The sequence below is a fragment of the Myotis lucifugus genome, unplaced genomic scaffold, assembly GCF_000147115.1.
Source record: "Myotis lucifugus unplaced genomic scaffold, Myoluc2.0 scaffold_105, whole genome shotgun sequence".
NCBI classification, from domain to species: domain Eukaryota; kingdom Metazoa; phylum Chordata; class Mammalia; order Chiroptera; family Vespertilionidae; genus Myotis; species Myotis lucifugus.
This window is the reverse complement of record NW_005871153.1, coordinates 1,987,165-2,002,642: the sequence shown is the minus strand read 5'-3', so window position 1 is coordinate 2,002,642 and position 15,478 is coordinate 1,987,165. Positions and strand designations below refer to the sequence as shown.

The following is a 15,478-nucleotide window of genomic DNA, read 5'->3' as shown; positions in this document are numbered from 1 at the left end:
GGACCATTCAGTCCGCAGGCCAACGCTCTATTCACTGAGCCAAACTGGCTAGGGCTCCAGTAATGAAGTTTTTAAATGGCAAAGCAAACCCAGGGTTCTTGCTGACCGCCCTTTTGCGGACCGACATGAGAACTAAGGTCACCTCCCGCTGGCTGGCTGCAGGGCTGCACTGGGCCACCCTGTAAAGGCTGGAGAGTCAGGCCCCTGGTCTGCCTCCCGCCTCGGGAGCTCTGACGCCTGGGGAGCTCTGATGGAAGCCTGGGTGGGTGGAGTGTCCCTTGCCTGCTGTGTTGGGAGCCAGACTGCTGGCAGAGGCACCCGCCGTCCTGGTCAAGGATGCCCTGAGGCTAGTCTATGTCTGTGAGTCTTTGCGAGATTCAAGACCAAGGAGAAAGACTGTAGTATTTTTTAAATAAGTAAAACCAGATGTATTGTTCTGGGCTTCTGAGCTTTTTGTTTTGTGTGTGTGTGTGTGTGTGTGTGTGTGTGTTTATAAGTGTTTGTTTTTTTTTATTTTCTGTATCGAACCCTTGGAGATCTTGCCTATGAAAACCTCAGGGACTGCACCATAAGTGTAACTGACTCCACAGCCCCTTGTGGAACAGGGTGAGAAACATGAGTATTCTAGATTAAAATGATTATCTTTTAAATTTTATAACATTCCAAAGCCAGGGTTTCCAAACCTTTAAATTTTATAACATTCCGACTCTGATGTAACAATTTTAATGAAGCAGTACAGCAGCCCAGGGCCAGGGGAAGGGGAATCAGCCTCGGAGGGCCCTGCAGCAACAGGTCTGCCTCTGGTGCTGCCCGAAGCAGAGGTCTAACCAGCTGCCCAGAGCGGGAAGGGCTCAGGGCCTGCCTGCTCAGAGCTTACTCGGCTAGTCACCAACTGGTGGTCCGTGAGGTCCGAAAGGTTGGCGACCGCTGGGCTAGAGTTTCTGAACTCCTGGCTGACACACGGGGCCTGGCTGCCAGCTCCTCCAATGCTGAGGAGCTGGTTATCCTTGGCCCAGTTCTGATTGTCAAGGTGCCTCGACCAGTCCCGTGCAGATCCCTGCCACCAGGTTGGCAAGGAAAGCATCTTCGGTCTCCCCAGAGTGACAGGCACCACCGATGCCCCTCCCAGGTCCTCAGCAGCTTGCACTGTGGAACAGACGAGGCCACAGAGCCGATCTGCTTCACTCTGAGTGGGAGGCAGCTGCGTGACTCCTCACCCACAGCCTCAGCCGTTCGCTTTCAGGCTGGTCAGCGAGATCGTCCCCTTTGGCCTGGACCTTCCCGGCCAGCCTGCTCAAAGGGCTTTCGACAGACACTACCAGCCCTTGATGGAGGGCTTGCCCAAGGCTGCCTGCTGGCCAGGAAGATGGACCTGCTGGCGTCACCAGGAGACTCAAAGTCCAGGGCAGACCGCCCACACCTGAAGCTCTCAGAGGCAGCCACACCCGTGCCAATTACAACCTTATCTGTGTAGCTGGCTTTTCCAGCTGCACTCTGGGGCCTCTTTATTCTCTAGGACAGCGGTTCTCAAACTGTGGGTCGAGACCCCTTTGGCGGTCGAACGACCCTTTCACAGGGGTCGCCTAAGACCATCCTGCATATCAGATATTTACATTACGATTCCTAACAGAAGCAACATTACAGTTATGAAGGAGCAACGAAAATAATTTTATGGTTGGGTCACAACATGAGGAACTGTATTTAAAGGGCCAGAAGGTTGACAACCACTGCTCTAGGATGTTGGGAGCAAAGCCCTCTTCATTCCCTCGTTGCTAGCGTTTCCCCTCTTTCTCCTTCGTATCATTCTTCAAGGCTGTGGTAAAGCCTCAGTTCCGATGTGCATGGCTTCCCCAAAGTTTGCTGCCAGCATGGAGGACTGTGAACTCCTGCTTCGTTGCCTGGTTCCCGGCGTGAGAACTACCACTGGCCACAGTCAATCTGCAACTTGCAGGATGACTTCAGAAGTGCCGACCACGGCAGCCACGGGACAGCCCAGGCAGCCCCGTGCCAGCAGCTCCAGCTTCAGGACAGTAAGGGACATCTCTACGGCGCCCAAGTTAGAGTTAGTCTCAATGCCGTTCACCTCTACCATCAGTTGGTCAAAACCCTATTTTACAAAGCTCAGTGTTTTGCTCCTTGGGGCAGGCCCAGTGGTTTTATTGATGTGCTCAACAGCCTTTGAGACACCATGACCTACATATCAAACCTTGTCATTGTTCCAGAGCTTTAGGGCCTCAAAGACACCAGCTGGGGCACCTCTGGGCATGGCAGGTCTGAGGAACCGTGGGAGAGTAAGGCAGCGACCTCAACAGCGGGGTTCCCACTGCAGTTGAAGGTCCCTATGCCATGGAGTCTGATTTCTAGCCATAGGTTCTCACTGCCCGAGAAAAGCACAGAGAGTGCGGCCGGCCCCAGACAGTGTTCACCCCACAAGCCCAATAACTTCTCTCTTCTCCTAAGCCAGTGATGGCGAACCTATGACACGTGTGTCAGAGGTGACATGCGAACTCATTTTTTTGGTTGATTTTTCTTTGTTAAATGGCATTTAAATATATAAAATAAATATCAAAAATACAAATCTTTGTTTTACTATGGTTGCAAATATCAAAAAATTTCTATATGTGACACGGCGCCAGAGTTAAGTTAGGGTTTTTCAAAATGCTGGCACACCGAGCTCAAAAGGTTCGCCATCACTGTCCTAAGCTCCTTTCTAGGTAATTTTAGGGCGCAGGCATCTTTAAAGAGAAGAAACCAAAACCACCGAGGCCAGGGGCATATACTGTGACGGTTATGACTTTTCCGATACACAAACATTACAACGACAATGTCTCAACACCTGCAATGCCAAGCTCCCAATTCAATGAGAGCAGATGCCCCCATGATAAGCCCTTGGAGGAAAGGAAGACTAGTGCTGAAGAAAATCCTCTCACACGAATGACAGCCCAACGATGGATGTGCTAAGAGCCTTCATATCCCGGCGACCTGGCACCTGGACCCTCCACCAGGTGGGAATACAGCACGTTCCAGGGGAAGGGGACTGTGGATGTATCGCTTGGCGCCAGCCCCTCACTTCTGCAGGTGAGGAATCAGAGGCCGCATGCCTGAGTTCGTGCCTACGTTCACCCGAGAGCTTCTTGGACCCAAGTCCAGTATTGTTTGTGTCATCACCCTCTCATCGCAGCCAAGGCCATTGCTGAATTCCACAGCAGAAAACTAACTGGGCACACAGATTCGATGCCTCTGCATTTAGTATCTTCTCGCTGCCCCAAATGCAGAGATCCTCCTGCCTCCTATCAAACTTGGAGGATCAATGTCCTCTTTGTGCAGAAAAATGAGTATGGAAGGTGGGAGGGGGGACTTTATCTCAACATGGAAAAATGGAAACTAGCCCTAGCTGTTTTGGCTCAGGAGATGGAGCACCAGCCTGCGGACTGAAGGCTCCCAGGTTCGATACTGGTCAAGGGCACATGCCTGGGTTGCGGGCTTGATCCCTAGTGGGGGCATGCAGGAGGCAGCCGATCAATGATTATCGATGATTGTCTCTCATCATTGATGTTTCTCTCTCTTCCTCTCTGAAATCAATAAAAATATATTTTTTTAAAAAGAAAAGAAAAATGGAAACTAGCTTCAGGATGGGCCTCTGATGGGCTCAATTGCTTGCAGGTGCTCCGCGCTGGAGAGGTTTCAGTTCATGACGGAAGCCTCTGTCCATGGTCTCCCAAACCTCGTCATCACCCCCCAACAGGCCTCAGGCCTCATGCAGGGTAACAGGCAAGTTACCGAGAGAAGCGACCGAATGGGAACAGGAACTTGAAACATCTTTTGTGGCTTTTAGCCTCTATCTGGTAATAACAAAAAAGAAAAGGGAGGTGTTCCAAATTTAGATCCTTTTAATTTGTTACCACACTGGCCTCTGCTCCTTGTTATAACCCGCCCCTCTCCATTCCCTCCATCTCCTGTTACCCAGAGCACATAATGAGGTTTATCGTGACATTGTAACACCTGACTCCCTGTACACTTCTTTCATCAAAATCTCTTTTCCTGCAGTCAAGGCCAGGGCCCAGCTGGCTCTTAGCACAGCTGTCTGTCATCTCAGCCAGTGCATTCCGGCCAGTGCATTCAGGGTCATCGTCTGTGCCACACCAGTCATTACATTTTATCTGCAGACCACCCCGCCTACTCCTGTAAAGGCTAAGATGCTAGAAAGATGTGGGTGGCTGTTCGGTGGGGGAGTGGGGGGCAGGGGGGTAGAGAGGACAGATCTTTGTTTGTTTGAAACTGCAGACCCTGGAAAAAGAGGCATCCACGCCGGAAGAAGGCATCCAGGCTAATCCCTGGGATGAAGAGGGAAGAGGCAAACCGGAGAAGAGGCGGAGAGCCCAGTAGAGAAGTGGGCACGGGCGGGGAGCTGGGTGTCCTCTGAGGCTGGCCTTCTCCTGCAATATGACCGGGCCAGGCTCTCTGACCTGCCAAGGTGGCAGCCCTGGCTGGGCAGAGGCCTCGTGGGTTTAGGGGTGAGGCAGGAGAGAAGGTAAGTGATGCAAGCCCAAATCTGTGCACCAGCCACCCACTGCCACGTGTGCTTCCTGTCTGGGGATAAAGAAATCCCTCTGTCAGCTTCCAGTCGGCTGACTAAAGGCATTGAACAAATATTTATAAAGCATCTGCAACCGGCCAAGATCATCCCTTTCGTGACCACAAAGAGATGTTCTCTCAAAGGATCTATATTTTAGTGGTGAGCTGGAGCAAATGCTCAGTGGTTTGTTTTTCATGTTTTCCCAGCTCAAAGGAAACGTTGGTCATGTCTCCTCTACTTTCCCTGCCACCATAACTTCCCAGAAGTCCTGTCAGCCCGTCCACCTTCCAGCCTCTAATCCATCCCCTTCCTCACATTCCTGCCTCCAGTCGTACTGACTCCTTCATTCCTTCTTCTCCACACCCACCTCCAAGGCAGAGCCCCTTCACCCCAGCCCAGGCTCTCCCCAGTCTTCTTCCCACATCTACTTCCACCAGCCACAAGTCACAGGCCTCCCTATTCTCCCTCGGGTTTCAGCTCCCACAGGGCGGCCTTGCCCGGGTCCTTCTTTTTCCAGTTTCTCAACAGCCTGGACTGTCCACGGCCACATCACCTCCACGTGCCTCACTTTCACGCCCCACAGCCTCCCCTCTGCCCCCAGCCCAGCCCTGAGCTCATCTCCTTGCCTGCCTTTGCCTCCTCTGCTGCTCCCACCAACTGTGCTTTCGGTCCCACAGGGACCATGGGTCCCTGAGCCCTGCCACTTCTCCTCACCCGCTGTTCTCTTGCAGGGCACGCCAGCCTCCTGCCTCCAGCACACTGCCGGTCCACAAAACCCATCCTCCCTTCTGTCCTGGGCACACGGCTAGATTAAGTCTCCAGTTCTCGTGGCACTGGGGCGTAGTGATGCGACTGGGTTTTAGACCGGAAAATGTGGTGGGGATAATGTGGGCTGCCCCGAGGGCTGTCCTAAAAGCACCAGCACACATTCTTCCCAGCACATTCCTCTTTTCGGCTGGCCGGGCTGTGACACACTTTCAGAGCAGAGGCGAATTTCCACTTTAAAAAAATGAAGGACAGCCCTAGCTGGTTTGGCTCAGTGGATAGAGCATCGGCCTGTGGACCAAAGGGTCCTGATTAGATTCTGGTCAAGGGCACATACCTCAGTTGCAGGCTCCTCCCCGGCCTGGGCCCTGGTCAGGACTCATGCAGGAGGCAACCAATCGATGTGTCTCTCTCATATCGATGTTTCTCTCTGTCTTTGACTCTTTCTTCCAGTCTCTCTAAAAATCAATGGAAAAATATCCTTGGGCGGGGATTTAAAAAAAAAAGGACAAAATAGATAATAAGCTGCCCGCGTTTGCTGTGTTTATTATTTATTTATTTTAATCCTCACTAGAGGTTAATTTTCCCATTCGTCTTTAGAGAGAGTGGAAGGGAAGGAAGAAGGGGGAGAGAAGGAGACCGAGAAGGGGGTGGGGGGAGATGTGAGACTGGGGGTGGGAGCGAACCTGCAACCACCACGTACCCTTGATCAGGAATCAAACCCATGACCCGTCCATCCTCGGGCCAATGCTCTAACCATTGAGCAACTGGCTAGGGCTGCTGCGTGTTTTATACTGTGCAGTACATACAGCATAAGTGTTTGAGCTGGCTGAGAAGCAGGGGCCAAGGGGCCACGAAGGACAAGGGACAGGGGCTGAGATGTGCAGTGCAGACTGGTGAGGACAGGCAGCCCCTACACACCCTCGTCTCAGAGAGGGGAGTCTGGCAACGGTGGTCTTATAGCCCGAGGGTAAGTCTGAAGCCACCAGGTAGACTATGTTAGGAGACAGACCCGAGAGCGGTTCACAGGGCCATGCGGCAGAGCTGGTAGCAACCGGCATGCAGCGCTGCGCTGGAGGACGGGAGGGAGGACACCAGCTGACCCACCTCCCCTGTGGGAGGACAGTGCTGGGAGTGGACTGGGTGGAGGAGGTGGGTTAGGTTACCAGGGGCGTTACATGTAAGAGGTCCCCACCTCACCTCAGGGAAAACAAGGAAGTCACTGTGGGAGCTAGAGCAGGGGAGGCCTGTGGGCTGTGTGCTGGGATGAATCCTGGGTGATATGCAGCAACTAGGAGCCTGCAGATCAGAAGCCACAAGAACACACTGGTTAGGGACCTGGCCCTTCATGCTTCCACTCCGAATGATCCACAACACACACACGTCATATGCTCTTGGCAGTTACATTACTTCTCCCATGATGTCGCAGGATGTGTGGTTAAGAAGGCACTGGCCACATTCATTCTGTCTTGCTAAGGAGCAGAGACTGATCAAAGCCACTCCTGACCCAGCTCCCTGAAACACATTCAGGCCCCGGAAAAGTTACCTTCCAAAGACGGTGGGAAGCTGCCTCCCGTGCAAGCCTCATGGGAAGTTCTGCAGCCAAGAACAAGGCCCCACCTAAGCATAGAGGGAGCCCCAGGGGCTAGAGAGGGAACCCAAGTGTGGGCTGGGACGATGACATGCTCCTCGGATAATGGCATTCGGTGTCAATATCAGGACGTCACAAATACTAACACAAGAAAGGAAGAAACCTAAAGAAGACAAACGGCCCTGGTGTCCGGATCCCACCGCCCACATTTCACTAGAAAATACCCATCGGTGACAGCAGTTTGCTGGACAACTCTCATTCATCACTCAGGAGGCTGGGTTAATTAGCAGCCCCACCCACAAGCCCTCTTATGCACTGATCTCGTTTTATACTCCCAATAATGCTGGAGGGTCGGAAATATCTTATTCATCTATACTAATAATAGAAGAATATGCCAATTTGTCCAGGATGCATCACAGTAACCAGGGAAAATGTCACAGTAACGTAACGACCAACAGCATGCTGCGTGGGGCGACCAGGCCGGCAGGGGGGTTAGTGAGGGACGACCAAACGACTGAACAACAGGCTGCGTGGGGCAACCAGGCCGGCTGGAGGGGGCAGTTGGGGGTACCAGGCTGGCATGGGGGGCAGTAAGGGGCAACCAGGCCGGCAGAGGGGGGCAATTGGGAGTGATCAGGCTGGCAGGAGGAGGTGGTTAGGGGTGATCAGGCTGGCAGGGGGGACAGTTAGGGGCTATCAGGCAGGCAGGTGAGAAGTTAGGAGCCAGTGGTCCCGGATTGTGAGAGGGATGTCTGATTGCCAGTTTAGGCCCAATCCCCGGGATCGGGTCTAAACTGGCAGTCGGACATCCCCCGAGGGGTCCTGGATTGGAGAGGGTGCAGGCTGGGCTGAGGGGACCACCTCCCCATGCATGAATTTCGTGCACTGGGCCTCTAGTTTTACATATAAGAAACTGAGAATAAATCATGGCAAAACTGTACTTAAACTTTGATTTTCTAACTCCATGTCTTTTTAGCAGGCCTCTTTCATCAACGATGAATTCCTGCCAGACTCTTGGCTGAATCTGGGAATATTAAGATGAATAAGACATGGTTTAGGTTCTCAAGGAGATGATGACTTAGTTGATGACAGGCATGAGAACAAATGAACAGAATAAGAATAGTCTATAAGTGCTATTGAAGGAGTAGAGTATGGCAGACAAAGAAGTGGTCATGGCCTGCTCATGCACACACAATAAACAGCCATTTAATGAACTCCTTCAATCAATATTTATTGAGCAACTACTGTGTGTCAGGTACCACTGTGGGTACTGGAGACATAGCAATGAAGAATACAGATAAAACTCTAGCTCTAAGATTCTGGTGGAAAGAGCTTGCATTCTCATATCAAATATGGACAGACAGATGGATGAATGGATGGACAGACAGACAGAGAGATGTGTCAAGGGAAAACCATGAAAGTCTTCACAGAGTAAATGAGACGACCTGAGTCTTGGAAACCTGGAGATAAGGTGTTGGCCAGGGGAAGGTGTGGGCCGCAGAAGGCCCTGAGGAGGAGCAGCACAGGGAGAACCACAAGGGTGCTCATCCATCAGGGCTCTCTGAGGATCTTCAGGTGGCTCCCTCTGGCTCGAGGGCTGGGGTGGGCACGGGACAATGGTGGGGAGGCAGGAACTTAGATTTGTCCTGCAGGTCATAGGGAACCAATGAAAGGTTTTAAAGAACATTTATAACAAAGACACGATACTAGGAAAAATGTTAGGGCAATCACACGATGGAGGCAGTGTAGACCAAGCTGGTTTTGCTCAGTGGGTAGAGTGTCATTGAAGGATGCCGGGTTCAATTCCGGTAAAGGGCATTAGCCCAGGTTGCGGACTCGATCCCCAGTGTGGGGCATGCAGGAGGCAGCTGATCAATGATTTGCTCTCATCACTGATGTTTCTATCTCTCTCTCCCTCTCCCTCCCCCTCTGAAATCAATAAAAATATATATTTTTTAAAAAGGCAGTGTAGCCTACAGGAAAGAGCTGGGTTCAGAAATCCAAGAAGCCATACTCAAACCCCAGCTTTGGACCATCATGTGGCCTTGAAAGAGATACTTTACCTCTTGAGCCTCAACATTTCATCAATAAAATGGGTGTATTACCGCCCACCCGACAGAGCTGTTGTGGTGATTAAAGATACTGTGTACAAAGTGTGTGGCATCTAGCAGGGGTCCCCAGGTGACCCCTGGACCACTGAGGCTGCGTCAGAGCAAAGAGCCTGGCTTCCCTGACGGGCACCACAAACTGAACTGCAGAGGCTGAGCCAGTCCAAACGAAAAGTTTTCAGTTCTTTCAAAAAGAACCTTAATGGTGCACTAGTGCACGCAGGGCTTAAACCCATGGTTCTCACGACAGTCTAGAAAACTGATCCAGCATTTTCCTTTAGAAACAGATCACTTCCCAATTAGCCCATCAACCTTGATATTTGCTTTAGGATAGCAATCTGCTCAAACTGACACTCCTTCCTATAGGGTTTGAAGAAACAGCAGCCATTATTTCTCAATAAAATCATTCCATGAAGGCCAGTTCATGACATTCAGTTCATCCTCAAATAAGCCACATTACGAGCAGCACCCACCCACCTGTCACCCACCCAGGCATGTTCTGAAATACACTCACTTCACAAGCTCAGGTCTCCGACTAAAGGAAAACTACAGTATGTACACAAGAGTCAGTCATAAGGGGTTCCCCCACAAAAGGAGAGAAAGGCCTTGCTTCCCTAAAACAGAATTAAAACGTTCAACACTCTATCTAGAGACCCAATGTTATAAAAATGCCACTTTTCTCTGGTCACTGCCCTGGAAAAAAGAGGAAAAGACAGCTTGCAGAAAGAATCTGCACACACTTTTTCTGTCCAATCAACTTCTGTGCTGTGACCCCCTCCCTACCCCCAGAGCATTCCCTCCCTTCTTCCTCCCCTTCCCCGGCCCACATACCTCTTTGGAGCACCAGGCACATTTGGGGTGGATTAGCAGACATTCTTCACAAGAGGTGGCACTTCCGCGAGTGCATTCATTGAGACCTTCAAAGCAAGATAAAGGTGCACCAATCAGTTCCTGGCCATAATCCCTATGGATGAGGCCTTTGAATGGGCCGGGAGGAGGAGTCCCTTCCTTTATGAATGGGGAGCCTGGGTAAGGCTGCAGGGAGCAGGTCCCAGGTGCTAATTGCAGGTTAAGGCTCATGGGCTGAAGCCAAACACTGGGATTTTGAAGCACCCACCAAAAGCATGCACACCTGTGTTAGCACCTCCCCTTTCTTCTGCTGGACACACTTGGATTTCCACCCCCCTCCTCATACCATAGCAGGTTATACATAACATAACATAACATAACATAACATAACATAACATAACATAACATAACAGGGCCCTTTACACTTTCAGCCAAAATGACAAAAAAAAATTACAAAAGAGGAAATGAAAGAACAGATTAGTCTCCTTCAGGCATAAGAAATGAAAATCCTAAATCGGGTGGTACCACACCAAATCCACAGTGCACCAAAAGAAGCCAGCACAGCCCTTAAAGAAGAATGTAACCCAGGAACACAATGCGGGGTTAAGATAAAGAAAAATCCATGAATTCAATATATCTACTACTGGGGCAAATAAGACAAGCCATATCATCACCTCAGGTAATGAAAAGGCATTTGATCAAATTCAAAACTATCCCACCAAAAATAAAAAAAAAAATTAGAAACTAAGATTAGAAGGAAATTTTTTTTATTGTTGTAGTTACTTATTTAAAACCCAGGCCATCCCCCTCCGGCAATGGTGTTGAGGTTAAATCCATTGTCCCCTCCCCTCCCTCCACCCAACCTTCCTAACCCACCCTCTGACCCTGCCCCCACCTCCCAGCAGCACAGGTGAAACTTCTCAGCCCTTTCTTTTCCTTCCTCTCTGAAACATCAGGACAGATTTTTTTCTTGACCAAAAGCAGAACTTGATGGTTTTTCTCGGAATGAAAATGATTCTATTTGGTCCTAACAGACCCACTGGTCTCTCCTAGAGACCTAGTTGCCCAGAGCACGATGGGCGGAATAAGGAAATCCCGGCCATGGGAAGAAGGGCTCAGAAAGTCGAGGGGGAAATAGTCAAAAAAGAGGAAAGGGGGAGAGTGGAAGAGAAAATACAGGGAAATAGAGATAGTTCCCTATCTCCTAAACACCAGAATAACTTTTATTATAAGGCATCTCGAAACTGGAGTATTTCCCTAATTTGCTCATTTTAACTCCCTGCTTCTCCTTTGTCACTAGACATAAAATCACACAGGAACTGGGTGACACAGGAAGCTACACTGGGTCTCCCCAAGGGACACTGGAGGGATAGAATGGTAGCTGGCATAGGCGGGAGGAGAAATGGGCAGGACCTGAGTTGCTGGGAAGAAAGAAAGGGTGGCTTGAGGTGAAAACAATGGTTTCTACCAGCCACAGACCTCCTGAACCCTGGGTCCCTGTCCCCCTGCCATCATCCTGTAGGGACGCCTGCCTCCCAGCCATGGAGCTGGCATTGCTCAGACACCACCTCACTGCCAGTCCTGCGGCAGGGCCTCCTGGGTACAGCCCTGGACGAAGAGCATACTTGCCCAGAGAGACAGCTCGGACCAACCAGGGTGCATGACCTCACTTGAGCAGGGACCCCTCCCAGGTCCAAACACTGACCAAGAGAATCTTAGACTCCTGCCTGCTGCCTGCTTACAGTGACTTTCAAACGGGCACTTTCGCCTTTAGGAAAGAGAATGTGTGCGGGATACACTTCAAATGCCAGTTGCATTTTTTCGGTCCAATTCCCTTACCTGTCAGAAACCACCACCTGAGGGGGGGAACAATCAAATCTAGAATGAAAGTGACTTTCCTCTGCTCTCCTCAGCTCGTCAAATACAAACTCAGGCCCTCGTGCTTTGATGTATAAAATTATTTCCATACAATCATGGAACTACAGAACCTTGGAGCTAAAAATGTTTTAAGATGAGCGAGTCAAGCTGCCTCATTTGATGGATGAAAACATGAAAAACAAGAGTGATTTGGAACCAGGAGCCCAGTCTACAAGGAGAGGTCAGAGAGGATGCTGGCCAGCAAGTGCCCATGTGGGGACCTCCTGATGGTCCGGCACCCTGCCAGACTCAACGCCACATGACAGGGAGTCCCAGCGTCCTCTGGAAGAGATCTCCAACAGGCCTTTGGTCAAAAAGAAACTTGAGATCGAATATCTCATTTATGTCTCTGAATCCACATAAACTCACAAACACCACTTTCTAATTACCAGGGCCTCATCACTGAGCTCTGGGAACTTGGGGTGTGGGGGGAATCTGGGCTCAGGGATCCTTGGTTCTGACCCAGATGAGACTGGGCTCTGGCTCTCTGCATTGCCAGCCTAAGACCTTAGACCAGGGGTGGGCAACCTTTTTGTGAGTGCGTGCCAAAACCAGCAAAATCTCTGACTCAAAATTCTTCTGCGTGCCAACCCTAATTTTTTGAGACCATGTTACACCTACTTGATCTCTCTTAAGGTATACGTATGTGAAGAACCTTGAAGAAATAATAAAATTCATTCGAGCGACAAAAACACAGTATATGATGATGAAAAATACATTTATTTTTTAATGTATACATGTACACTGATAGTCCGACAGAAACTTTATGACTCCGTTTGATATTATCAGTGGGACTTTTGCTGCTGCATCACTGATGACAGAGATTTTACATCAGGTTTATATTTCATGACCTTCAGAGATATGCACAAGCCACTACTTTCATCCGTCAGGCTACTCCAAAATTCATCGCTGAGAACAAAGATTCACAAGCGTATGTGGATGAAACCAAAACACTGGTCGGATCTAGGAAGGCAGGGAGAGTTAAGGCAGAGGCATAGAAATTGTTCTTCCCCTCTCTCGTCAATCCATGTCTATGGTCTTTAAGATAACTTGTTATGTAAAATTATTTATTTATCTAAGATGCACCTACACTGAATTTATCTGAAAAATAAAAAAAGTCGATATTAAGAAAAAAATTGTAAATGGAAGATTATAGGAGAGGGTTTCGAGTGCCAGCAAAAGTTACTGGCGTGCCATGTTTGGCATGCGTGCCAGGGGTTGCCCACCTCATAATGCGTGCCAGGGGTTGCCCACTTCATAACGTGTGCCAGGGGTTACCCACCTCATAACGCGTGCCAGTCAGTGTTATGAGCCTTAGACATAACACTGAAGAGGCTCAAATGTGACAGACTGTAAAATATCTGTCATACTGCGTTGCTAATTGTTTATAGTTTGTTATTAACATTCACACGCAATAGTAAAGTAGTTTTATTGCGCTCAAAATTATTCCCCTAGAATTAGGTTGCTGTTGGAACAAAATCAAAGTTTAAAAAACCCGCACTCAGCATGCCAAGCCCGGGACTAGGGGATGCTAGAGGTATAGAGATGGGTGAGCCAGGCCTTGCTCCCCAAGAGCTCACAGCCTGCCAGGGACCAGGCAGCAGACAGGCACTCTAGGCACCAATGGCAAAGGCTGTGTGCTGATACGTGTCATGGTGCCAGAGTGACTCCCTTTGGCATCTCTCCCCTCTCCACCTATTAATGTTTCAGACAGTTTGGATTTGGCTGGATGAGTCACTCGGCACCAATAGCACTGCGAAAGGAAGGAAGCAATGAATAAAAAGCTAAACAGCCGGAGTTCACAAATGTCAGAGTGTTGTGTCTAGGTCACGGAAAGGCGCTAGCGGCACAGACGAAGGCCACATCTTTTCTTAGTTGCTGTTCGTGTAGTGACTACTCCCAGCTCAACTTCAACTGCCTGCAGCGCTTAATGTCTCTGAAGCCTGGGGTTTACTGCAAACCATAATCTAAAAATATGCTCTCCTTCCGAAACTCATTGACTCACCCCTCTCTTTCATCAATCATATCATGTCCGGCTGATCATTCCTTCAAGATGTATGAAATGTTTCTTTCAGCCCAGTCCAGCCCTTCCTGCCAGCCCCCTCCCCACCCCACACAGTCCAAGCCAGGCCCTCTTCGGATTCCTGCAGCAGCCTCCTGGCTGGCCTCCCTCCCTTCTGCCTCTCCCCAGCACACGTCCAAGGTCAACACCTCCTGAAGCACATATCCAGCAGTTGAAGTTTCCTGACCAAAACATTCAGTGGGATAGCAGGAGTGAGCACCAGGCTGGACCAGCCCTACTGGCTGGGGGAGAGGAGACCAACGCTATTCAGGTGGGAGGTGGGAAAAGCATGATGAGCACATGGGGTGTACGCTCTCCCTGGGAAGCACATGAACAGTAGCAGACCATGACATTCGGAGCAGTTAATGTCTGTGCCATCACCTTCAAGATACAAGTGAGAAGCCAGGTCAGAGAAATACAGTCCTGACTTACATTGTAGTCACTGTTTTCAAGACAACAGGAAAAAAAAACGAAAAAAAAACATTTCATTATTCTTTTTTTTTTATAAAAAAATATAATTTAATTGATTTCAAAAAGGAAGCGAGAGGGAGAGAGAGACAGGAACATCAAGGATGAGAGAGAATCATTGATTGGCTGCTTTCTACAAACCCCCTACTGGAGATGGAGCCCACAACCTGGGCAAGTGCGTGCCCTAAACCAGAATTGAACCTGGGACCCTTTAGTCCATAGGCCGACACTCTATCCACCGAGCCAAACCAGCCAGGGCACATTTCATTATTCTTGTTTAAAAAAGAAAAGAAGTTGGTAAGGTGCTGGCATGCTTCTCCCTATGACCTGAAATACATCTGCCACATTTGTCCACACAATAGATCAATTATTCCCATTACAGAATCTAGCAACTAAATGGTCATGGGGGGAAGAGGGATTTGAAGATGTTACTATCTATAATAATAAGAGTAATATGCTAATTAGACCAGACGTCCTTCCAGACGAAGCCGGGGCTGCAAGGGAAGCCTGGGTCCCGAGTTCCAGAGGGAAGCCCATGCCTGCAGCCAGGGGAAGAAGGCCTACTCTTGCAAGAATTTTATGCATCGGGCCTCTAGTGAAATAGAATATGCTCTAGGAAAGATCAGACATCAGCAAAACACCCAACAATGTCAGCTTTAGATAGAAGAATTGTGTCTAGGTCACAACGGAATACTTTCCACATTTTTAAAAAAATGTGCATGCTCTTTATATACTAATATAAAGCTTACTCTGATATACTGCTATGTTAAAAATAAAAGACTGAGCCTGCTGGGTGGCTCAGTCAGTTGGAGCATCGTCCTGTACACCAAAAGGTCGTGGGTTCAATTCCCAGTCAGGACATATATCCAGGTTGCAGGTTCAATCCCTGGTTGGGGCGTGAGTGGGAGGCAATGACCAATGTCTGTCTGTCTCTCTCTCTCTCTCACACACACTCCCCACCCCCTTCCTCTCTGTTTAAAATCAATAAAAACATAACCTCGGGTGAGGATTAAAAAATATAAATAAATAAAAGGCAAGATGCAGACGTGTGTTTCGTGCTGCCTTTCAATGAGAATGGGGGAGGCCTATTTGTAACATATGTGCAGAAAGTACTCCGGGTACTTTCAGGGACAATCTGGACA

General features: G+C 49.4%; 1 protein-coding gene across 1 annotated transcript in view; it reads right to left on the bottom strand.

Annotated features, from left to right (window-relative positions):
• The window catches only part of ITGB5 (integrin subunit beta 5), a 95,725-nt gene extending 85,590 nt beyond the window's left edge, over nucleotides 1-10,135 (bottom strand). Inside the window, 1 exon segment of the mRNA XM_006092860.2 lies at nucleotides 9,872-10,135. Coding sequence (XP_006092922.1) covers nucleotides 9,872-10,120 — 249 coding nt within the window. The 5' untranslated portion in view covers nucleotides 10,121-10,135.
• Between the last annotated feature and the right edge of the window lie 5,343 nt (nucleotides 10,136-15,478).